Genomic DNA, 24,152 nt, shown 5'->3' with positions numbered 1-24,152 from the left:
CTATCTAGAGCATTTTTTAAATATACATACACCATTTGCTATCCTGCAATCCTCTGATGTGCTAGCTGATTTAGTTAGAGGTTGCATATCTTTACTAGCAGCTCAGCCACTTCAATTTTAAGTCCTTTCAGTATTCCTGGATATATACCACCTGGACCTGGTGACTTATTGCTTTTTATTCACTTTCTTCTGTTGCCTCAATCCCTGCTAGTACCTGCTCTTTATTACTGGAAAAGTAAAGGTCCAGGCTAGGTATCTTCCCAATATCCTCAGTAGTGAAGAAATCCTGTAGCTTCTCAGTATTGTTCTTTTCTTCCTTCATTGTTCCCTTTACCCCTGGTGATCTAGCAGACCCACATATTCTGTCATTGGCTTCCCACTTCTGATATACTTAAAGAATCTCTTGTTGTTTATTTTTATGCTTTTATATCCTTGTATCTAGTTGTTTTGTCTCAAAAATAAACAGTAAACAGAGAGAGAAGAAACAAATAATAATACTTATACCACACTCTTACACAGCACTTACTCCAGGAGATCTCAAAGCCCTTCACAAAGGAGGTCAGCATCATTATCCTCATTTTACAGATGGGAAACTGAGGCACAGACAGATGAAGTGATTTGCCCAAGATTACTCAGCAGGCCAATGGAAAGTGCTGGGAACAGAACCTAAGTCTCCTGAGTTCACTAGGCCACACTGCCTCAAAAACAGATGACTATAGAAAAAACAGACTAATTAAGCTGCTCTTCCCTCCCACTTCATCCCACACAGGGGACCATATATACCTATAAATATACGTTACTCAACATTTATATATTGTGCTGTTTTATAGGAGACATTTGAAGGAGAAAGAAAGAGGGGTAGTGGGAGTGAGCAAGATCACATCACATAAAAAGATCATCATTCATACCTGGCCTGGTTGTAATTCTTTGTGTCGCTTCTGGATAAACTGAAGTATTTGGGAAAATAAAAGCTGCACCCCCTGCAAGAAAAAGTGGAGACAAAACTCATAAGGACTATTTTTTCCACAGTCAGTGCTGTCAGTGGTAACTGTATTACAGTCGGTCAATGTATTTGAATGAAGCATATTAATAAATGTTTTATCACCCAGCAGTGAGGTTTATAGCGCTTGATTCTAGTCTCATTTACATCAGTGTAAATCCATTCAAATTGGTGGAGATACCTCAGTGTAAACCAAGGTAAGTAAGAAGAGAATTAAGTTCATATTTTTTAAATTTAGAAAAACTGGCCTCAGATTTCAGCAGGTTTCACAGCTGTTGTGAAGTTCAATTTATGTTGCCTTATCTTTATTTAGTGTGTACATCTCCCTAACCTGTGGATATTATCAGCAGATAAACTAGGTCCTGGTCCAAAGTCCATGGAAGTCAGTAGGAATCTTTTCATTTACTTCCATGGGCTTTGGATCAGTCTCCCAGAGAATTAATTCTTGGAGTATAGTGAAACATTATAAAAATAACCAGTTTGATGCAGAAAATGATGTCTGACTATTTCAGGAATTTAAATAGCTCTAACCATGTTAACAGATTTATAGTTATCATGGTTGGAAATTTGAAAGAAATCTAAGGGGATTATGTGACTTTTAAAAGTTGGACACTAATCCCCTCAGGCTTGAAGTTCCCATCCCAGATTTTTATACAAACAGAACCAAACAGAACAAATATTATTATTATTTCTTTTTTTTTTACATACTGTATGATATTGCTGACAAAATGTCATCTATGTAGCTGTAGTGTATCAATAATCCCAGTGAAGTAAATGCAGATTATTTTGTTTTGGGCAGAGAAACTAAAAAATCTCAACATCATTGCAATTACAGAGAAAAAAGTAACAGGGACTCACTGAGAAACTACTGGATAACTGTGCAGGGAAGTTCATTGCTAAATTAGGATTGTGACTGACAGAGATGGAAAAGACCTTCAAGTCCATCTACTTTTAAAATGAAATATTTAAGGGCTGTTCCAAAGTCCATTAAAGTGAATGTAGAGTTCTGTCTGACTTGAATGGACTTTGGATCAATCCTCTATCTATCCTAGACAGAGGAGATATGGGATATGAAACATTTGATCTTAGCAAAGAGCATTTAATGTTTGAGTAACTATGCTGTAATTTTGCAAGGAAACAGTGCTAATTATTACAGTGAAGGAGAAAAATTGCAGAATATTTCACATTCTTTTTTATATTAGCTTTTCCATTTCTTAAATAGTTGTTATTTCTGGTCACTGTAGGTAACTAATACCGTCAGGCATGATAACGTGATATTCAAAACTTGTATTTAATCAAATTATAATACATAGCATTCCATGTCACCCTCTATTACGCAACTGCTAGAACAAAACAAAACTTCCACTGATTTCTTTTTATAAATATTTGAGTGAAATTTTGTAACATCATATAATTTTGTGGAAGAAATAAACTTTTAAGGAGTGTTTCATATTCATTTCCTACTTGTCCAGGGTGGTTCATAGAAGAGTGAATAGTAACTTTTAAAAAAAAATTTAAATAAGATCAAACTTTGCTGAGACTTAGTGAGAAGTCACATATTATAGACAATGCATGTGATGGAGAGTTATGTGCGTATTTATAAAGCATTGTACAGAGAGAGGAATCAGCACTTAGTAGTACGTCAGCACAGAACAAGACTCAGAGAGACAGCATGAAAACCTGGGGACAGGAAGCAGTCCATAAAATACATTCTCTCCCCACCCCGCAACTTTAAAAAGGCCCAAGCATAGCAGTAGTAGGGGATAATGGCCTAGCATGATAAAAAGGGATTTGGGGTTTTAAAAAATTCCACACATCTTTTACATTTTGTGAGGTTATAAAAACCGTTTTAAATTAGTGGGTTTCATTTGATTGTTGGTACAGTCTAAATTAAAAAGATTAAAACTGGAAATACTCCATCAACAAAATAGTCTGTATTGTCTTCTAAAATGGGGAAAAGTAAAATCCCTGCTTATCCAGGTCTTTCTGTGATAAAATAGTATTTAAATAGGTGATCCAGTATACTGCATGGGTCCAGAATGTAGTATACTGAATGGGAGAAATAAACCAGACTTAGGCACCAATACTGCAAGCTGATCTGTGCAGGTGGACTCCTGGACTGTGCAGTGCTCCATTGACTTTAGTGGGGCTCCATGCAGGCAAAAGGATCCACCTGTGTGGATCTGACAGGATAGGATCAGAGCCTTAGACACTAAGTGCAGTTTGTTGCATGTGGGTGGACCCTTGCAGCTGCATGGGTACAAGAGTTTGCACACAGGGATCCAATTGCAGAATCTGGTCCTAAATGTTCTTGCCTCTGTTCAGTGTGTGTGTGTGTGTGTGTGGAAAACTCCCATAACTGCTAATATGAATCTTACACAAATATCAAGGGAGAATACACTGTCTCCCTGGTGATTTACCATTTCCATTTTTTAGCATGCAACTCAAACAGGAATCCTGTGCTTTTAGAAGATGACCTATAGGAATGGGAGCGGTGCCAGCATTACCTGTGTTTCTAGCATGCATTAACCGTGGAGAGTTTTGTAAGGCCTTATCAACATCATCTGAAGTCAAATGTGGAAGAGGAGCTACAAAACAAAACAAAAAGCAACACCAAAATGAAAAAAAATTGAGAATTATCTTCTAAAAACATTTTCCCCCTTATAGGATTGTTTTAAAGCAAGTATAGTAACAATCAGTTTAGTTCTGCTGTTTGTGGGGGAGGTGTGTGTGTTAAAGCTTAAACTAGGGTATTCATTTAAATAATATTATTAATACATAATATTTCGGTCTGATTGTCGATATGTGTGTGTGTGTAAAAGACTGCACCTCACTGGTGTTGCAATGTTTGTTTGTTTTTAAAACCATATTCACTAATTTTAATGTTTTAAATTATGCAAATTATGCAAAGACTACAGCCTTCAAATAATTAATTCACTATTCCCTTCTTCCCCCTTAGAGTGTTAGCCATCAGCTACAAATCCTTTGGTTTCAGATTTAGGAGATTCTGTTCTCTTCTTCATGAATGTACATAACTCCTATTAATTTCAATGAGAGTTACACGCACCTATGCAGAGTAGAACAGACCATTTATGTTCATAGAATCATGCCTGGAATTTTTTTTATAAATCAATGTTTTTACTCTCATTTAGGGTTCTCATACCTAAAATGGAAAGATGAGTACGTGACCAGAAAAAACATCATAACCAAAAGTCCCTTTGATTTTCTTCCTACAGTATTGTGGATGAATGGGCTGGGTTCAAATTAATTTTTGCCTAATATGGACATTTGGAGATATTCTTAAGATAATTTCTGAAAGTAGTCACAATGAGCCTGATCTAAGGCCCACTCCAGTCAATAGGAGTCTTTCCATCAACTTGAATAAGCTTTGGTTCAGGCCCTACATAATATTCTCAGAAGCAGTAACATTTGAGGTAGGGAGATTTGAAATCCCAAATTGAAAAGGCACTACAACTGGAAATCCTGTTGATAGATTTATTCTAACTATCATAAAGAAGGGAAATTGTCTTACTCTCTCTGAGGTAGTGTAGGTGTGAGAGGAGGATATCTGCATTATAGCTTGGGGTGAGTCTCTGGAAGTCATCTTTGGTCATTTTACACAGTTCCTTCCCATCAATGTTCTGGAACAACAAGATGTCAACGTCTGGAAGTCCATATTCCTTCACGGCCCATTCCAACCACTGACGTACATGGTCAGTACTCCATAATGTAGGATCTGAATGGTTTCACAAAGCATAAAATTAGAATCATAGAATCATAGAAGATTAGGGTTGGAAGAGACCTCAGGAGGTCATCTAGTTCAATGCTCTGCTCAAAGCAGCACCAACTCCAACTAAATCATCCCAGCCAGGGCTTTGTCAAGTCAGGCCTTAAAAACCTCTAAGGATGGAGATTCCACCACCTCCATAGATAACTCATTGCAGTGCTTCACCACCCTCCTAATGAAATACTGTTTCCTAATATCCAACCTAGACATCCCCCATTGCAACTTGAGACCATTGCTCCTTATTCTGTCATCTGCCACCACTGAGAACAGCCTAGCTCCATCGTCTTTGGAATCCCCCTTCAGGTAGTTGAAGGCTGCTATCAAATCCCCCCTCATTCTTCTCTTCTGCAGACTAAATAAGCCCAGTTCCCTCAGCTTCTCCTCGTAAGTCATATGCCCCAGCCCTCTAATCATTTTCCTTGCCCTCTGCTGGACTCTCTCCAATTTGTTCACATCCTTTCTATAGTGGGGCCCCCAAAACTGGACGAAATACTCCAGATATGGCTTCACCAGTGCCAAATAGAGGGGAATAATCACTTCCCACAATCTGCTGGCAATGCTCCTACTAATGCAACCCAATATGCCATTAGCCTTCTTGGCAACAAGAGCACACTGTTGACTCATATCCAGCTTCTCGCCCACTGTAATCCCCAGGTCCTTTTCTGCAGAACTGATGCTAAGAAAGTTGGTCCCTAGCTTGTAGCAGTACATGATTCTTCCATTCTAAATGCAGGACTCTGCACTTGTCCTTGTTGAACCTCATCAGATTTCTTTTTGCCCAATCCTACAATTTGTCTAGGTCACTGTGGACCCTATCCCTATCCTCCAGCATATCTACCTCTCCCCCGCAGCTTTAGTGTCACCCGTGAACTGGCTGAGGATGCAATTCATCCCATCATCCAGATAATTAATGAAGATGTTGAAAAAAACCGGCCTCAGGACCGACCCCTGGGGCATGCTGCCATTTTTTATACTGGGACCAATATTAAATTAACAAAGTACATTATTGTCATACCGGACAATGATAATCCATGATGCACTAACTCCAGTGTAGTAATACAAAAAATGAATGTGGCCTATTAGGGGGAAAGAAGACCTGAGAAATGGCTGTCCAGAGTACAGTGATGAGCTGGGACTGCTGTTTATTATTTATTACATATTCATTTTACTGTTAACTTGTCCTCCCACATCTCTGACCTCCACCTGTTATGTCTCATCATTATCCTACACTATTGTTCACATACTAATGTCAATTCCTGTCCATATGAAGAGTACCACTGGGTACAGGTGTTTGCATTCACAGCACCTATTGCAGGACAGAAGCCAGTAACTATCATATTCAAAGGTTTCTGGTGAAGTTCATGTTCTTTACTCAAGCAAAATGCTCAGTGAATTCAAGACCAGTTTTTTCTAAGTGAAGACTAAGTAAAGACTTCAAGGTTTTGCCTGTTATTTAATAAGTTAGCATAGGTTCAGGTAGATAGAGCATTCTTCATTTCCTAACCTTAAAAGTACAAAGTGAAGAGGAGAAAACGTGCACTCACTGGTTGCTCAACCTTTACTTTAATGATCTAGAGCCTGAGCTTTTTGCCAAAATGTATCAATTTTCAGCACATATAATATATTGTGACATGCAGGATAAGAGTGCTCTTGAAATCATCAAATTTTTTCATGACAGAGATCTGAGTAATGTCTTCCCGAATATTTTAATTGCATTGAGACTGTATTTGAATGTACCCATTGCCAGCTGTGAAGCAGAGTAATTGTTTTCTAAGCTTTGTCTGAATAAAAAGTTGTCTTTGGTTTGCTGTGGTGAAACAAAGCTTAATGCTCTTGCAATCACGTCAGCTGAATGGGATTTACTACATTTACTGTCATTTGAGGATTCAAAAGTGAATTTGAATCGCATAAAGATGCCAGTTTAAACCTACAACATTTCATTTGACTCTTAAAGTTTTATATTTTTTGTTTATCCAGGCAGTATGTAACCTGTTCGTTTTCTTCAATTTTCTTTTCAAGTTTATTTAGTAATATACATGACTTGTTTATTGCTATAAGCTGGGTATGCTTTTATCTTCATTAACACAGGGTTCAGGAAAAGGGGGCTTCTGAAAAACATTACCCCTGTGCCTGCAATCTCATTAATCTGGCCCTGTCCCAGAATGTTGTGATGTACTCCTGCATGCTAATAACCAGATCCTGCCTTGCACTAGTTTTTGTTAATTATATCAGATCCTGACAAAACTTGCTGTGGGAGAAAAATGAACTGGTCCAAATTTTTGCCCATTCCTCTCCTCCCCCCCACCCCACCACACACTTTTTTTTTTTTTAAGAGCTGAGCAAAATTTGTGGACTAAAGTTTTTTCACTAAAAACTGCAAATTCATGTTTACTGAAACATTTTACAAATTTGTATTGAATTCACCAAATTGTTTCAGTTGAAAAAAAACCTCAAAAAATAAAATTCCCAAAAGAGTCAAAATGTTGAAACACTTTGACTTTTTGATTTGAGAAACTTATCCTTTTGAATGTTACTTCAAATTAGATCTACATAATTTAAAAAAAAATAAAAATCAACATAAAGAAAAAAACATGTTGCTTTGGGGTGAACAAAATATTTAGTATGAACCAGAATTAAATTCTTTTGACTTTTTTGATTCCCCCAAAATTTTCTAAAACTTTTGGTTTGGGTTGACATGAAAGGATTTTTTTCCTCCAATTTTTCAGTTCATCCACTGAACAAAAAATCAGTTATTCACAGAGTTCTAATCCCTAACTCCAACTCTACCATCACTTTTCCCTCTGAATTCCCTTTTTCCACTACCATCCCAAACAGTCCTATGAATTTAGCCCTTGACCACTCTTCCCTTTATTTCTTTGTATAATAATAATGTCTAGAGGCCTCTACCAATATCTGGCTCCATCAAACCATGCATTTTATGTACAGATAGTAAGAGACCGCTCTTGTCTTGAAGATCTTATATTTTAAACAGATAAAAGATCATATAAGATACATCATTCCCAAAGATCGGGAACTGAGAAGAAAGAGATTATGTGACTTGCCCAAGGTCACACAGGAATCTCATGGCAGAGATGGGAATTGCACTTTGACCTTCTGCATGCCTGTGCAGTAAGTGTCTTAACCTCAAAATCTCCCTTCCTATCCTAATCAGTATTAACCCATTCTGCTCCCCAAAGCCATTCTTAAAGCTCTACAGTGCTCATCAAAGTCTTTCAGACTATATGCAGCTGCTCACTTCAATTTCCATGCACCCTGGGCTTCCCATTTAGTTATGCTATACCGATTTTAAGCCTTTGAAGGTCTGAGTCCTTAGCTCTCAGGAACTTTAGAGATCCCTCCTATATTTTGAAGCACACAAGAGAGAGAATGATCAGATTACTGGGACGTGTGTGGCAGCTCACAGCCTAGTGGGCATGATGCTAGTCTGAGGGACCTTGGTGATCTTCATGGATAGGGGGTCTGGTTCCTGAGGAAGGAAAGGATCCTGGGTGATGGGGGGAGCTAGAACTAGTGTTCTTTATGAGAGCATCAGTGGTTGCCCAGTCCTGACTGAGATAACACAAGAAGTCCATCAGTTAAATTCAGTTTAAATTGAAGTGAACAACCAAACCTTCGGTGGTTCGCCAACCATTTTATTATATGTACAGATTTTTTAAATGCTTCTTATTTTTAGTGATGAATCTGAATAGGAGTTCTGAACTCTGTCATTAGCTTAACTGCAAGTTATAAATCCTGTGTTCTGATTTTCCTAAGCATTGCCACATCATCATGTACATTGCACTTATGGGAGAGAAATAAAAACACCTAGATGTGTGACAGATGTGCTTCACCCAGGTTTTTTTTTTGTATAATTTACAAAATAACTAGTTGTAGCTATGATCATCTTGCTCCCTAGCTCACAGTTAGATTCATCTGAAAATATATCTCAAGGGAGATGCTAAAAGGAAAGACATCTGTATCACTTTTACAAGCCTACAGTAATTAAAAGCTCGGAAAAGTCAAGAGCTAACACTGAGAGAAGTGTTCACTTTGCAAAGTTACATATGAATGCTATCATGTGCAGTGCTGCTTGTTTCCAATTTTGCAGAAGACTTTATCACTGAATCTCTTTGCTACAGTTCAGAAAAAGCCTTGTCCAAATACATGTGAGCATTGTGCAATGTGTGTGTGTGTGTGTGTATATGTATGTGTATGTTGCTTGACAAATAACCGATGTAATTACAGCTTGCAAAATTAGCCACAGCTAGTACTCTTGCAGAGCCTAGCAACTGAATAACTGTAAAAACATTATGCAATGTGGCAGCAGCAGGAATGTTTCATACAAAGTCATTTCTGCAGATCAATAACTAATAGCAAATTATACTCTTCTGTCTACATGATTTGGATATCCTGTGTATATATTTATATTGTAACATGATTGTCTGTTGTTTTGAGTTTGGGCGTGTGCATGCTGATCATTCTACAATATGAAGCATATTCCCAGCACCTGAGGTACCCAAAGAAGACAGGGCACAAAGTAGTGAATGTCCCCTTGTCCAACTACCTTCTGAATTCCATAATAAAGGTTCCTACCAGCTACTGAATGTATCAGCCTGCACCATTGTCTTACAGGAAGTTGTCAGTTTGCTTATTAAAATTTATTACACTGTTCAAACACAGAGAATAATCTAGACAAATGGATTATTATACATTGCTTAATTTCACAAACTGAGCCTCTTTTTACTGTGCTTAGGAGCAGACTGCGTCTGTCACTTGCAGTGGGTGAAATTGTGCAAGGAACATTTCTTCCTCTTGTGTACTCTGCACAAGAGTAGGTGACAGTTGTAGCCTCTATGGTTAGGGGAGAGAAAGGGGCTGCTAGGGAAAACACCCCGGGCAGGAGGCATCTGAAACCTCCAAAATGTGGGCAGCATTGGCTGATGAGGTTGCTTTATTTTTATATTTCTCAACTCATTCTTCGTAACAATTCTGGGAGTTTAGTAGTCTTTCTTTCTAATCTCTCTTACCAGACTGTCTTTGTCTTTTACATGTTGCATATCTAGTTTAATAAAAAAAAATGGGTAATCTTTCAATCTTATCAGGTGAACAGATTTCCTAGTAATACCAATAACAGATTCTGTTACTTAAAAGGGGGCGGGGGGTTCTTTTAAAGCTTCTAACCTGCTGGAACAATCACTCTTCGTTCATTAGTTGTCATGTTTGGTGGTGGAACATGTTTCTCTTCCATATAGCTTCCATAGTTCATCCCGACATTGTCTGAGCCACTGACCATCTTCCCTCCTTTTGCAACACTGCAGTCATCAGGGGAATTCCTAGAAAAACAATCAGAATTTGCCTACATTGTTATACCACCGCCACTAATATTTTTGTTAGCATTCAAATTGTATATGAGAGAGAGAGAGAGAGACTTTATTGTAAGTGTTGAGCAATTATCTGGGAAGCTTGGCAGCTAGTACCAAAAGACCCTGCTTCTGGTTCCTTAATTGATTTATCTCTGAAAATATGATTGACTTAAATGGAACTACATCCGTTTACACTAGCTGAGAATCTGGCCCTATATTTGCAAACATACTATAGCCAGTAATTAATTTATTTTAAGAGGTGGGGCCTGAGGATTTAGACTTGACTGTCACAGGCAGCGACCCTGCTTTTCTCTCTAAATATGAGATATAGAGAAAATGGCAAAATACACAGATATACTTAAAGCCAGAGTTATTACTTAGCTTTGGAGAACTTTCTACATCCATTGTTGCCATTGTTTCACTAGGTATGTGCTCAGTTCCATTAGATGCATATCACGTAGTGCAGTGCATACACTTTCATGTATGCCCATATAAAAGGGGCTTTTGCCAAAGCCATGATTCAAAATACCACATGCATGACTAGGAAAGACTTTCAGCTCCTGCCTAACAGTCTCCATGGTACTGTAGTCAAGCAGTGGACGTCTGCAGAGGATCTGCAACCAGACACCTTTTTACTTTTGGCTTTGCTTTCTGAATAGAGCCTTTAGAGTTTAACATTCCATAGGGGGTTCCTTAATGGCCTTTTAATGGCATCACAATTTTCTTTCTGCCAGACACAGGCATATTTGACCCTTAATTTAATGTCTTCAATGTGTTTCATCATATAGACAAATATTGCTTCAAAAAATCAAAAGAAAGAACATAACCACAGAGGAATATCTTTAAATGTAAAGAGGGTGGGGCTTTTTAAAGTTATACAGCACTAATATCTTAAGCATTCATTTAATTCTGCTATTGCAATAATGCATCTGTACTGTGGATGTGTGTAATAGGCAGCAGGTCATGTTGATTAGAGAGACATTTTGTCTACAAGAAAATTACTCTCTTAAAAGATGTTCTTTTCCTGGACATTTTAACCCCATAAATATAGTTGCACCTCAGTCCTGGCTCCTCTCAAACCCGATCAGTTTACACTCCACAGAACCTGCAGTGGCTTCCATGTATTAAATCATGGAGGTCCATTTCAGGGTAGGGCAAAATGGTCCTGCAATATGGTCCATGTGTTTTGGCATGATCACTTCAATCTGCCCAATTCAGATTATTTATGCTCCTGGTACAAGCAATGTGCGTGGGTGTCGCTGCAGAAGACCACACATGACCAGATTCTGCACATTTTTTTTCACACTTGTACTTTGCACTTGTTTGAGGACAAAAGTGGGAAGAGGACCCACAATTTTGGCCCAGAGTCTATACACCATATGTAGAAGGATGAGTTAAATGGGATAGTTCCTAAAGATTACCTTAACATGTATAGCTATATGAAAGTATTCTTTTCAATTAAGGATTCATTTTAAAAATGCTAATATTTTTACTGTTCAAATATCAAATAATATCTAAATAAAAGCCCAACTACAGGTCCCAGTTCAGCAAGTTAGTTAAGCACATGCCTAACTTTTAGCTCAGGGGTTCTCGAACCAGGAGTCATGACCTCTCAGGGGGTTGCAAGGTGGTTACATGGGGATCGCGAGCTATCATTTCTGTGGTGTTGACAGCCCAGAGCCCTCATTAAATTAAATTAAATTACCCTTCCTCATTTTTAATGTAGAAGGAGGGGTGTCATACTGAGAGGTTTGCTAGGTGAAAGTGTCACCAGTACAAAAATTTTGAAAACCACTGGGCTTATAAATAGTCCCATTGAAGGCAATGTTAGGCATGTGCTTACATTTCTTGCTGAACTGGGGCCAATATCACCAAATTGTTTCAGTGAGTATGAAAAAAAGTTTTGTGCTGAACTCATTTAATACTTGGTGGACTTCTTGTTTTGCCATTACTGTGCTGTGGCTATGACGTTACAATATACAGTCTAGAGCATATACTTCAGCAAGAGAGAAACTTCTTGAAATAAGGCTTTTGCTTTTGCCACTTCTGTTCCATTCAGTTTGGAGTTCTTCTAGGCTGATCCTGGACAGGAAATTAGGCCATAAAAACACAGATTAGGCATTCAACACACTTCTTAAAGGGACTTTTGTGGCAGATATTTTACCCTAAGTCTACATTTCACAACCAAACTACCAATATAGGTTATCTATATGCACTTTATAATAATCTCATATGTGCATTTGAATAATACCGAGCAATTATATAGCATTTTTCACCATAAATTAGACAGCATTTAACGAAGAATGATTTACACATGAGGAGAGGAGATGGAAAGAAGTTATGGCCCAAATTTTCAAAGTGTCCACAAGTTATTGGTGTGTCTATTTTTATTTTATATTAAATTGCATTTGTGCAGTACTTGAATACAGCACTTGATTTTCCACGGTGCTGAGTTCCCACATATCCAGTTGAGATCAACTGCTATTGTGGGTTCTTGCATCTCTGAAAATCAGGTCCCCACATACGTCTCAGATTGTGGCTTCCCATAACAAGGCACACTTTGGCAAAGTTTGGCTAAAGTGACTTGCCCAAGGTTACATACTACCAGGAAAACCCCTGCAGTTCCAGTCCCATTTTGTATCCATTGGAACATATTGTCTTCCAGATCCCAGAATGTGATTTCAGTAGATCTTGGGTGAATTCTGTAGCTGTTTTTTATTTAATAGATACTCCTTCAGTAACAGTGCAATAATCTGAGCCTTAGAGAGAGGACTTTGCTTTAGTTGAACTTGCTATTTTTTGATAGATGCACATGCCATGCAGTACCAAGAATTAACCCAGCAATACCAATCTAATTGCTAATTCCATGTCATGCAGACGAATTAAATAGGACAAAGGACCAATCTTGAGATACTCTCCTCTGTTTTTGGATTCCATGACCCTCAACCACCAGGAGTGAGAACTGGCTGACCATCTGAATTTCCCCAAATCAGGGGAAAGAATCAAATTTATATTTACCACATATTGTTTGTCTATGGCACACACAAAACATAAGCCAGCAGCATTCTGGGTACCAGAGTAGGAGATCAGAGACCTCAGCTCTAGCCCCACCACTGCTCTGATGGCATTAGGAGGTGCATTTGCTCCACATTCTAGACAAAAAGAGTCAAGTAACATTCAGGTGTCTAATTATGCTTTAGACAGCTCCCACTGCCCCCTCTCCCTCTTCCCCTCCCCGGGGCTTTAACATCATGGTCAAGATGCATAATATGTGGTAAATATAACTTTGATTCTTTCCCCTGATTTGGGGAAATTCAAATATATATTTTACATTTCCCTCTTGATTTCCTTATTACAGGTATGTAGGTATCCTCCTTGATTTCTAAAACCATCTTGTTTTGATATACGTATTAGGTAGAGAGGCTCAAAACAAGATGGTTTTAGAAATCAAGGAGGATACCTACATACCTGTAATAAGGAAATCAAGAGGGAAATGTAAAACATCCTGCACAACATATTCTGTGTGCAAACTGCCTGGTGTGAGGCTGCTGCAACCATTATGCCAGACTACAAGCCTGAATAAACAGCCCTGTGAGTGGATGTAGGAGTTTCACAGCAGCTTCTCACCCTGGCCTCAGGTTGGGTGCTGGTAGATTTTACCACTGCCCAGATGCAGTCAGAATACTTACACATTTTTAAGAGAGTAAATTTCTCCCCGATGCACACCTCAAAACATAAATTGAATTAACTACTTCAGCCTGTTGTACCTAATTTCTACTACACAGAGGTAAACAGACAAAAAAAAATTCTCCCAGACATAGTTACATGTTGTGAGGAAGTTTCTTAGAAAATCTCTTTGTGGCTGAAATGTTGGCTTTTTCTGTTTACCTTTAACAAATAGAAATGGCACCTGTGCATAAATGAGATTGCACACTTAACTCCATTTATAGTTAGAGACACAGGCCAAATTCTGCCCTTAGTCATCGGTGCAACCCTATGGAAGTCAATGGCATTACATGGATGTCAGTGAGGGCAGTTTGGCCTGTTCATTGATTTTTTTGTATGATGAGATTATTTTCAATGGTTTTGTGAAACAGACTACTAGCCACATCCTCTGGTCTAATTTGCAAAATTACTTAATTTTCTTTTTCTATAAAAAGAACGTAAGGGATTTAAAAGGATTGTTGTATCTGTAAAATACATCAGTTTTAGCCTGCACCATTTCCACAGGCAATCATGCATTAAAAAACTACTGTAAACACTAAACAATAAATGATGTGAAAGATCCAGTAGTAGCAAAAGGCTTTTGGCAGATTGACAGGACTGCTAGGGTGGTTCTCTGATCTGACTATAAACAGAGCAGATGGGGGAAAGGATCACAACTTAAGTTAGCATATTTCATTAAAATCCAGAAGCAGACGGTCAAGAGTTTGGTTCCTTACTCTACTGGATTAATGACTGAAGCCCCCATTCAGAAAAGCATTTAAACCCAGGCTTAACTTCCAGCAAGTACCAACAAAGCTAGAGAGACTACCCAAGTCCTTAAAGTTAAGCATATGCTTTATTGCTTTACTGAACCGGACCTAATTCAGCAAATGAAACTGACTTTCATAATATGAAGAGTAGAACTGAAAACAGAAGCAGGGCAGCCACCAGAAAAAAAATATTTTTACTACACAGAACAACAAGAGAGGTATTGTCTTTAAAAAGGTTTTTTTAGGACATTTCGTGAGTCTGCTTTATTTCTGAATCATCAGGGGACAGAGGGCAGTGGAAAAGTTGCCTTCGGAAAGTGTGCCCAAGTACAAAGGGTGCAGCTTTGCAGTGATTCATTCTGAACTGCAGGCTTGAACTGAAACCTGAGATGTTTTTCTTCACAGCTGCACGTTATTTTTACCCTTTTGTAAATACACTTTGTTACACCTGGAATTTACAAAAGCCTCAAAAAGGCTACAATAGTTACTAACCGAGAACAGTTTAGCAGAACTCTTAGTGTTTTGTCAGGTACTGAGCTAATTCGATTCTAAGAGCTGCTAAATGTTTGTTGAGCAAAATATTTCTCTGTCGGCTTTTGGAACTGAGAATGTTCCTTTTATTTACGAACATTTAAAATCAAGATGATTTTATAGGGGAGATTTAGAGCTGAATCCTGCTCTCATTGAAATCAGTGGGAGTTTTGCCATTCATAGATTCTGATGGAAGCAGGATTGAGTTCATAAATAAATATATGAAATACAATTTTTTTTCTTCATTATTCAAGGAAATATTTATTAGTGATGTAAAATACCTATGGTATATTGTGTGTAAACACAAAAGATGACAAATGAAATATAATGTAGTAATTTTGATTATAACCCATCTCTTTGTAGCATTTGGATGATTTGAAAAAAAAACTCTCTTTCATTTACCAGAGGGGAAAAAATAAAACCAGCTGTGTTATGGAAATATCTGTACAGTGCTTGGTTTGGTTAATTTAATAACAGCCTGGATTATTCCCTCCCCTGGCTATTTGCACGGGAGGGGGTCTCATGAGAGGAGAATTCTGAGAATCTCCTTGTAGAGCTTCCCTTCAGAACATCCCACCATGGTGCTGGGAAGCAGGATGGGTTTCTCTCCCCTAGATTCTATGGCATGAACCATGGTTCCATCGCAATGTTTACAGATCTCCAGGCTGCATTACTCGCTCTGCTCTGAGTTTATCCTTCCATCTCCAAAACCAGGCTCACCCAATTCCTGCTGCAGGCTCATATAGTCCACACTCCTTCTTTGTGCTGTCCCAACACCTGAGAGCCTTCCACGTGCCTCCTTTCCCACAGAAGGCAGGGGCCTGCCATGCAAAGAAGTATCCTTCAGAAAGGCAGGGCCAATAAATGTCAATTATATTAGACCAAAATTACACCATTTGAAGATCAAACTATATTTAGGTTGTTCCAGGCTATACTCAGTTTATTCCTCTCTCTCTGCACAAACATAAATTCTACTGAGTAGAGGTGCTCAACATTTTTTCAGACAAAAGCGTTTTCTTTGAAAATGGCCTTTTTACAAAACAGTTTTTCCCTACCAGCATTGACTTTTTTGACACTTTTCAAAATTTTCCACTACATTTTTAATCAATATTTTTCATTGCAACAGTTACGTAAACTACATGGCCAGTTATGTGCCTAAATCACATGTTTGCATTACTGTGGAAATGTCCACGTCAGCTGCAAATTGCTTTAGCAGATGAATATGAAAAAGACTGCTGGGTACCAACACTGCCTGGGACACCAGGAGCATTCAGGGAACCAAAGCCATCCCCAAACTGCCATAATCTTGCAGAAAGAGTCAAGAAACAGCTAGAAACTTTGCAGACCCTAAAGGCTGACTTTATTGGCATGAACTGCAATTCCTTTGCATGTGAACTGAGACTATGAAACCAGATTTCAGTAATGATATCGGAACATCAAACTAGTTGACAGAGTTCAATTAATGCTATCTATGTTCTTTCCCATGTAAAGCATCACTGAAGTTATGGCTAATTTGTGTTATAGGTGCATAGGCAGGCAAATACTGTGGTTCTTATTCAATTCTTACTCGAGCAAATTCCCACTGATGTTTACTGGGTATGTAGATGCATTGAGAGAACACACTCCTATTTTTGCATAGCCTCTTTCTTATGAAAGCTTCATGACATTCTTTACACATGATTACAATATAACGCAGACATGAAAATACCAAAAAATGCACGTAGGTTATAAATATGTCATACCAAGCACTCTGTTCTCACTGAAGTTGATGGGGTTTATGCCACTGAATTTAATGAGAACAGGTTTGCGCCTTGTATAAAAATGTCTTAAAATATTTTCCCTCCTCCATAGCTTACTAAACTATTTCCCAGGACACATCCTTCATGGTAGTTCCACTGCTGGCACTTTTCAGTGCCCATGGAAAAGAACACCATTACTGGACTCATTCACTATTTATCATTAGCTTAGTATTATTCCTCTAGGAAGACAACTCCTGGCTCTGCACACTCTATGGCCAATTCCCTTTGCAGGTGAGCATTTCATACAACTATGCTTGTACACTTTGACTCACTGTGTATTTGTTTTTTTCTAACCAGGATAAGTTTACCCATTTTTGGAGAGTATCTCAAATACGAACATGGAACCAGGGTGTTGTTATAACTGGGTCAAATCAAAACCTTCTATTATTTCACATAGCAAAAGGATAAAGCAAACTCCATGTACCAACACATACAACCTCATTGAAATTCTGCAAGCAAAAGGAAAGATGCTAATTTACCAAGATGTATATGCAGCAGCCATACATTTTCAATCAAACAACTTTTTGCTAATTGAAACAATCTCCCCTCCCCCACTCCTGCCTTTTTCTGGCTATGTCACAATCCACAGCTGCTTCAAGCCTTAAGGCCATCACAGCAAATTAAGGCAGTCAGCATCTAGCTCACTAGAGGCCAGGCAAGCTATAAATATTACCAGCCCTGCTCTTTGTGTTCACAGTGCAGGGAAACAGCTGGTTTAAGTTTGACTGCACGTTGTCATTTCTCCATTAGTACAAACACTTCAATATTTCTTATGTGTGAGGTTGGAGTGAAGAAAGGGAAAGGAGAGGGGGGCACTAACAGCCAAAGCTAAGAAACGATGTTCTGTATATACATAATTTACAATTAGATTACTGCCAGGGAGAATTCTGAAGTCTGATACAGTGGTAGTCAAGCCAAAGCCACAATAACTTCCCAGTTGGCCTATACCTTTCAGGACCCATTTTCTCTTGTTTTTCTTTTATTATTTTTATAGAAACTCTATTATAATGGTAATGGATTACATTTCTCAAATTGTATTTCATTTCAAGAGCTTATAAGCCTGTTGTGTTTGCGGTTTCACAAAATACTAGTGTGTTGGAAGTCGGGGCCCTTCCCAAACCACATATTCCTTCTTTTGTGGGCAGAGATCATATAGAAAGCTAGCAAGCTAGCAAAGTACAGAATGCCATGCATACATAGAAATGACATCTTGTATGAAAACCACAATCCCCAGTGTCTGTGGAATGTCTGCTGATTTTTGTGATTAGCATACATGTGCTGTGAAATTGATGTGCACAAACATATTAAGTTAAAAAGATTAACCCATTTTCTTTATCTTAGTAAACAAATTCATAACTGAGTTAGACACCAAAAGCCATGGACTTAACACAGACACTGGTTTTATGGCTCATTACAAGAACTTGTAACACACCACGCTCCCTCCTACCCTTAACTGACCACTTCAAATCCTTTATGCATAACAGTCTAACCCCAAATTGCCCACTTCATTTCAAGTGATTGCTTCCAGCATGTGTTGCCCCTTCTGCTTAACAATCTCTCTCAATTTGTATTTACCTCAGACACTCTGCTTCCTTCCCCTCACCTGAAGATGAGGCCTGTGTAGCTTGAAAGCTTGTAACATCCACCAACAGAAGTTGGTCCAATAAAAGTTATCGCCTCAACTGGGGGAGGGATAGTTCAGTGGTTTAAGCATTGGCTTGCTAAACCCAGAGCTGTGAATCCAATCCTTGAGGAGGCCATTTAGAGATCTGGGGCAAAAATCTGCCTGGAGATTGGTCCTGCTTTGAGCAGGGGGTTGGACTAGATGACCTCCAGAGGTTCCTTCCAACCCTGATATTCTACCCTATCTGTCTCATATCCTTTGACCAACACTGCACACATAAAATTCTTTCTTTTGTCTTTAAAGTACTATTATCTATTTCTCATTAAACATAGCAGATACTACTTATATTTTCAGCAAAGAGTCCTGTGGCACCTTATAGACTAACCCGATGAAGTGGGTATTCACCCACAAAAGCTCATGCTTCAATACGTCTGTTAGTCTATAAGGTCCCACAGGACTCTTTGCTGCTTTTACAGATCCAGACTAACACGGCTACTCCTCTGATACTTATATTTTATAGATTAAACTGTAAATGTTCAACACCACACTGTATTGGTATGAGCCAGCAGAGTTTTACACACTTTAATGTCCTACAGTTCTCTACTGGCAAAAAACTGACCCTGTGCTGAGGGCTACCACAAGGCCTACACATCACTTAAGATTTCAAAATAGGGCATAAGTGGGATTTAAATGCCACGTAGGCCTTGTGCTGCACCTCTGCCCATGGGTGCATATGACCTTATAGGAATGATCATGAAGGGGTTTACAGAGTTTTAGTTCAATATTTTCAGGAGACTGAGGTTAAGGTCATAAATCTAAATGTAGGCCCCCATTTTTGAAAATCTTGGTCTAAATTTTCAAAAGTGAAAAATGCAGTCATATTTAGCTATTCTTCTAAATTTTTATGATTTCAGTAACAATTGTCAATCTGAGATGCATCTGTTTCAGTTTAAAGTAAACCAATCCTATTTGATTGGAGAGTCAAGTGATTTCTTCACAGTTCACACCTGCCAGACCAGAACCACATCAACCCTGCTAAGAAGACAGTGTGGTAACATAATTAGCTTCTGAGCAGCATCAACCAGCCAAAACCACACCAAAAACCCTACTCTAAAGTTGAGCTGGATAGACCATTTTTTCCCATCCCTGGCGGTATGTTTGTGCCGAAACCACAGCCAAATCAGAAACAATGATAAACTGGTGCTTTTCAGAGCAATGAACTGCTTCACAAAGCAGACAAACACAAAGCTCAGTGTGAAGAAGATACTGAAGTTTCAGTTTTCTCTGTCTGGCCCACAGCCACCAACACCAACCACCCAGTCAGTGGGAATAAAGGTATCTGAGTAGGATATCCAAGACCAAATTCCTTTCCCAGGATTGCAGCTCCCTTATGGAGCCTGCTCAAATAAAGACTATTAGATAAGTCATCCCATTAGATAATTCTCTCTGTTTTGTTGTGAAGTGAAATAGGACCTGATCAGCCTGTTGAAGTCAGTTGAAAGACTCCCATTGACTTCAGTTGGCTTTGGATTAGGTTCATAGTTTAGTCTGTGCCAAGGTTTTAACCAGAATACTAGTACTGAGTGCCAGCAATAAACTACCAATGATGGAAAGGACGGCGTCAAACACCAGCTGAATGGCTACACTTCAGTTATGGAAAAAACATGCCCCTGAAAAATGAATGGTATTAAAATGATTTCTGCCAGGTGGACTTTTTGTTGTTAATATTTAAGATGGATAAAAAGTACCTACACAATAAAATTAGATCTACCTCCCAGTCGTCATCCCAGTTATTCTCTTTCTATCCTTTTTGTATGTAAAGTATCAAACAGACAGCTGTTATTTAGAAGATCTTAAAACAAGGTTCTATGGATGATAAGAATGTGAGGCAAAATTGGGGACTCAGATTAGAACAAGTCTTCCATTGTACAGTATGTGTTCAGACTTGCCAGGATGTTTGAGGCAAATATATATATATGTGTAAGGATTCCCAAAAGAGACAACCAAAAAGATGACATTTTCAGTTTATAAAAATGAATTTTCAGTTTCAAGTGTTTTCCAAGCAACTCTCGAGCACAATTGGTGACATCGGAAAAATAATACTTTGCAAATGATCTAGACCTTAATGCCAAATAATTACTTCTGGCATTTGTTTAAAGCAACTAAATCAGCAAAGCTAACTCTGGAAAACTTCTGTTGTGATTTCACTAAAGCTAATTTTCATAATGCTTTTTAGGAAATTGTTACATTTCATAATAGGTGGAATTCATCCCAGCCCTAAGGGTCACAAAAACCCCTATACACCATCTAGGCCCCATTTTAAAAAGACAGGCTATTTATCAGGAACTTTAAATCCTTTAAGTAAGAATATAAAGAGGCCACTGAAGAATCAGAGGATTGAAATGGTATACAGGGCCTTGTACACAGAGCCATCAACCTGTGTAGGCATTTGAACCACAGTAAATTTCATCTTCTGTATAGTTTTGTGGCCTGTATACATTAATTTTAATGGAAATCTGCAAACATAATTTTATTATTTATAATTATAATAGATAACATAATAAACATAAAAATAATTAGCACTATAACAAATGCAATCTCCTGATTTGTACAGTAATACTCCATTAACATACTGAATCATTTGCAACTGATGATGGAAATAGAATGCCAGTGCACAGTATTGTTACTCTGGAAAATTCGGGCAAAAGGTTGACTGTATAATAGCATCAAAGGTACTCTTTTATTGGTGTCACTGGCAGAAATGTAATGGCTTGATTGATAATGGACTTGAAGGAAGTGTGAATTTGATACAGTGTATTATGATATAAATTGTATGTGCAACAGTATCAAGCTAAATTACAGCTTTAATTCCAAATTTCCTTGCTTTACTTGGTTTAAGGTAAGCCTTAGGGCTACATTTTCTAGTGTTGTGCACTGGGATTTAGTCTTACAAATACTGTTATTGTTAAAGGAAACTGCATATCTAACTCCCTGTGCAACGCACTGCAAATAACTCCTTAATGTTACTTTAATGTAGTTTCTTTGGTATTTAACAGTAATAGTTTTGGAAGCCAAATTTTTCCAATATAATCCACAAGTGTCCTTATAACAGGGACTATTTTGTATTGAGGCTGAATGCAGTATAAGTACAGCAAAGTTGCTGAAGCATTATCAGGGAAAGAAGAGTTAAAGTGGAGTATATTTCTTTTTAGAAAGCGTACTTTGTTCGTGTGTTGTTAGAGTGTCTGTACACTCTTACCATTTTATATCCTCATCCAAACTATAGATTATATGGTCAGGACGCAGTATAATGCCATGACAAGGAACTTTTCAATTACTGTCCTGCTACATACAGAACAATATGCAACTAACCACATTTTCTGTGCTCCTTTGTAGCATCTTGCACTCTTTTTTGCATGCTCTACCTCTCACGCTATACAGACCCAGAGATACAATTATTAGAGGATATTCTGAAGATCCCAGATGACCCAATTAAGAAACATAATTCATAAATAAAGGAGCACATTATATACACATACAATCTTATTCTCACATACACTACAGCCCCTTCACACTGATCTGGTAAAGAGGCCTTAAAGTGGGTGTAACTAGACCAGTGTAAAGGGCTTCCATGTAAATGAGAAACAGGACCATACACTCCATCTACTATGTGCATTTATTTTTTGTGTTTATTTGGATTACTTTTAAGAACTGGATTATTAAAATAAGGAAACAAACCTCTGGGTTGCAAATCAATGTGGAGAGAAAAGACATCCGCAAAAGAGTAAGGCCTGGTCTACACTACGTGTTTAAACAGATTTTAGCAGTGTTAAACCGATTTAACGTTGTACCCGTCCACACTATGAGGCCCTTTATATCGATATAAAGGGCTCTTTAAATCGGTTTCTGTACTCCTCCCCGACGAGAGGAGTAGCGCTAAAATCTGTATTACCATATTGGATTAGGGTTAGTGTGGCTGCAAATCGACGGTATTGGCCTCCGGGCGGTATCCCACAGCGCACCACTGTGACTGCTCTGGACAGCAATCTCAGCTCGGATGCAGTGGCCAGGTAAACAGGAAAATCCCCGCGAAATTTTGATTTTCATTTCCTGTTTGCCCAGCGTGGCGCTCTGATCAGCATGGGTGGCAATGCAGTCCCAAATCCAAAAAGAGCTCCAGCATGGACCATACGGGAGATAGTGAATCTGATTGCTGTATGGGGAGACAAATCTGTTCTGTCAAAGCTCCATTACAGAAGACGAAATGACAAAGCGTTTGAAAAAAAAATCTACAGGCTACACAGTGCTGCATGACAAGTGTAACGGGAAGCCAGAGACTCAAATGGATGCTCATGGAGGGAGGGAGCAGGTACTGAGGACTCCAGCTATCCCACAGTCCCCAGCAGTCTCCGAACAGTATTTGCATTCTTGGCTGAGCTCCCAATGCCTGTAGGTTCAAACACATTGTCCGGCGTGGTTCAGGGAATAGCTCGTCAATTTACCCCCCCCCCATGTGAAAGAAAAGGGAAAGAAATCATTTCTTGACTTCTTTCAATGTCACCCTATGTCTACTGAATGCTGGTGGTAGACGCGATGCTGTAGCAGTGAAGAGCAGTATCCGCTCCTCTCCCCTCCCTGGTGGCAGATGGTACAATGAGACTGATATCTGTTGTCACCATCAGCCCATGAGTGCTCCTGGCTTGCCTCAGGTGAGGTTGACCGGGGGCGCCTGGGTTAAAATAGGAATGATTCCTGGTCATTCCCAGTAGATGGGACCGAACGGCTGGTAACCGTCCTCATCATAGCAATAGCCCCCTCCCTTTCCTGTGTAAAGAAAAAATTCTGTACTGCCTAGACTATCATAGCAGCGGCATGCTGGGCTCCTCTCCTCTGCACTGCTTAATGTCCTGCCTGGACTATCATAGCAGCTGGAGGCTGCCTCCTCCTCATTTTATCTCACTAACAAGTCACTGTTTCTTATTCCTGCATCCTTTATAACTTCATGACACAAATGGGGGGGACACTGCCATGGTAGCTCAGGAAGGTCGGGGGAGAAGGGAAGCAATGGGTGGGGTTGTTGAAGGGGCACCCCCCCCGTGAATGGCATGTAGCTCATCATTTCTGTGGGATCTGACATGGAGCAGCTGTGCTCTCTGATACACTGGTTCTCTAGTACAGTTGCCCCATCTTCTAGGCAGGACTGACTCTATTTTTAGAAACCATAAAGGAGGGATTGACTCGGGGAGTCATTCCCAGTTTTGCTTTTGCGCCCCCGGCTGATCTCAGCCAGGGGCACCCATGATAGCAGTGGACAGTACAGAAAGACAGATAACCGTCATCTCATTGCCAATTTACACTGGCAGCAGACGGTACAAAACGACTGGTAACCATCTCTGCTATCATGCAAAAGCAAATGAATGCTGCTGTGTAGCGCTGGAGTATCGTCTCTGTCTGCGGCATCCAGTACACATATGGTGACTGTAAAAAAAAAAAAAAGCTGAATGGGCTCCATGGTTGCCGTGCTATGGCGTCTGCCAGGGCAATCCAGGGAAAAAGGGCGCGAAATGATTGTC

At 39.0% G+C, this 24,152-nt stretch overlaps 1 protein-coding gene across 6 annotated transcripts in view; it reads right to left on the bottom strand.

Moving 5' to 3' along the window:
- ERG (ETS transcription factor ERG) overlaps positions 1-24,152 on the bottom strand; it is a 204,136-nt gene that overhangs the window by 17,372 nt on the left and 162,612 nt on the right. For 5 of the 6 annotated variants that reach the window (XM_030577692.1, XM_030577711.1, XM_030577703.1 and 2 more), the window contains 4 exons: positions 9,969-10,120; positions 4,533-4,736; positions 3,508-3,588; positions 909-980 (listed from right to left, as the gene is read on the bottom strand). In XM_030577692.1, the coding sequence (XP_030433552.1) occupies positions 909-980; positions 3,508-3,588; positions 4,533-4,736; positions 9,969-10,120 (509 nt within the window). The remainder of the gene's footprint in view (positions 1-908; positions 981-3,507; positions 3,589-4,532; positions 4,737-9,968; positions 10,121-24,152) is intronic. The other variant, XM_030577732.1, reaches the window with a different exon arrangement.

This window comes from Gopherus evgoodei, chromosome 1 (genome assembly GCF_007399415.2).
Source record: "Gopherus evgoodei ecotype Sinaloan lineage chromosome 1, rGopEvg1_v1.p, whole genome shotgun sequence".
NCBI lineage: Eukaryota > Metazoa > Chordata > Testudines > Testudinidae > Gopherus > Gopherus evgoodei.
This window is presented reverse-complemented; position numbering and strand designations above follow the sequence as displayed.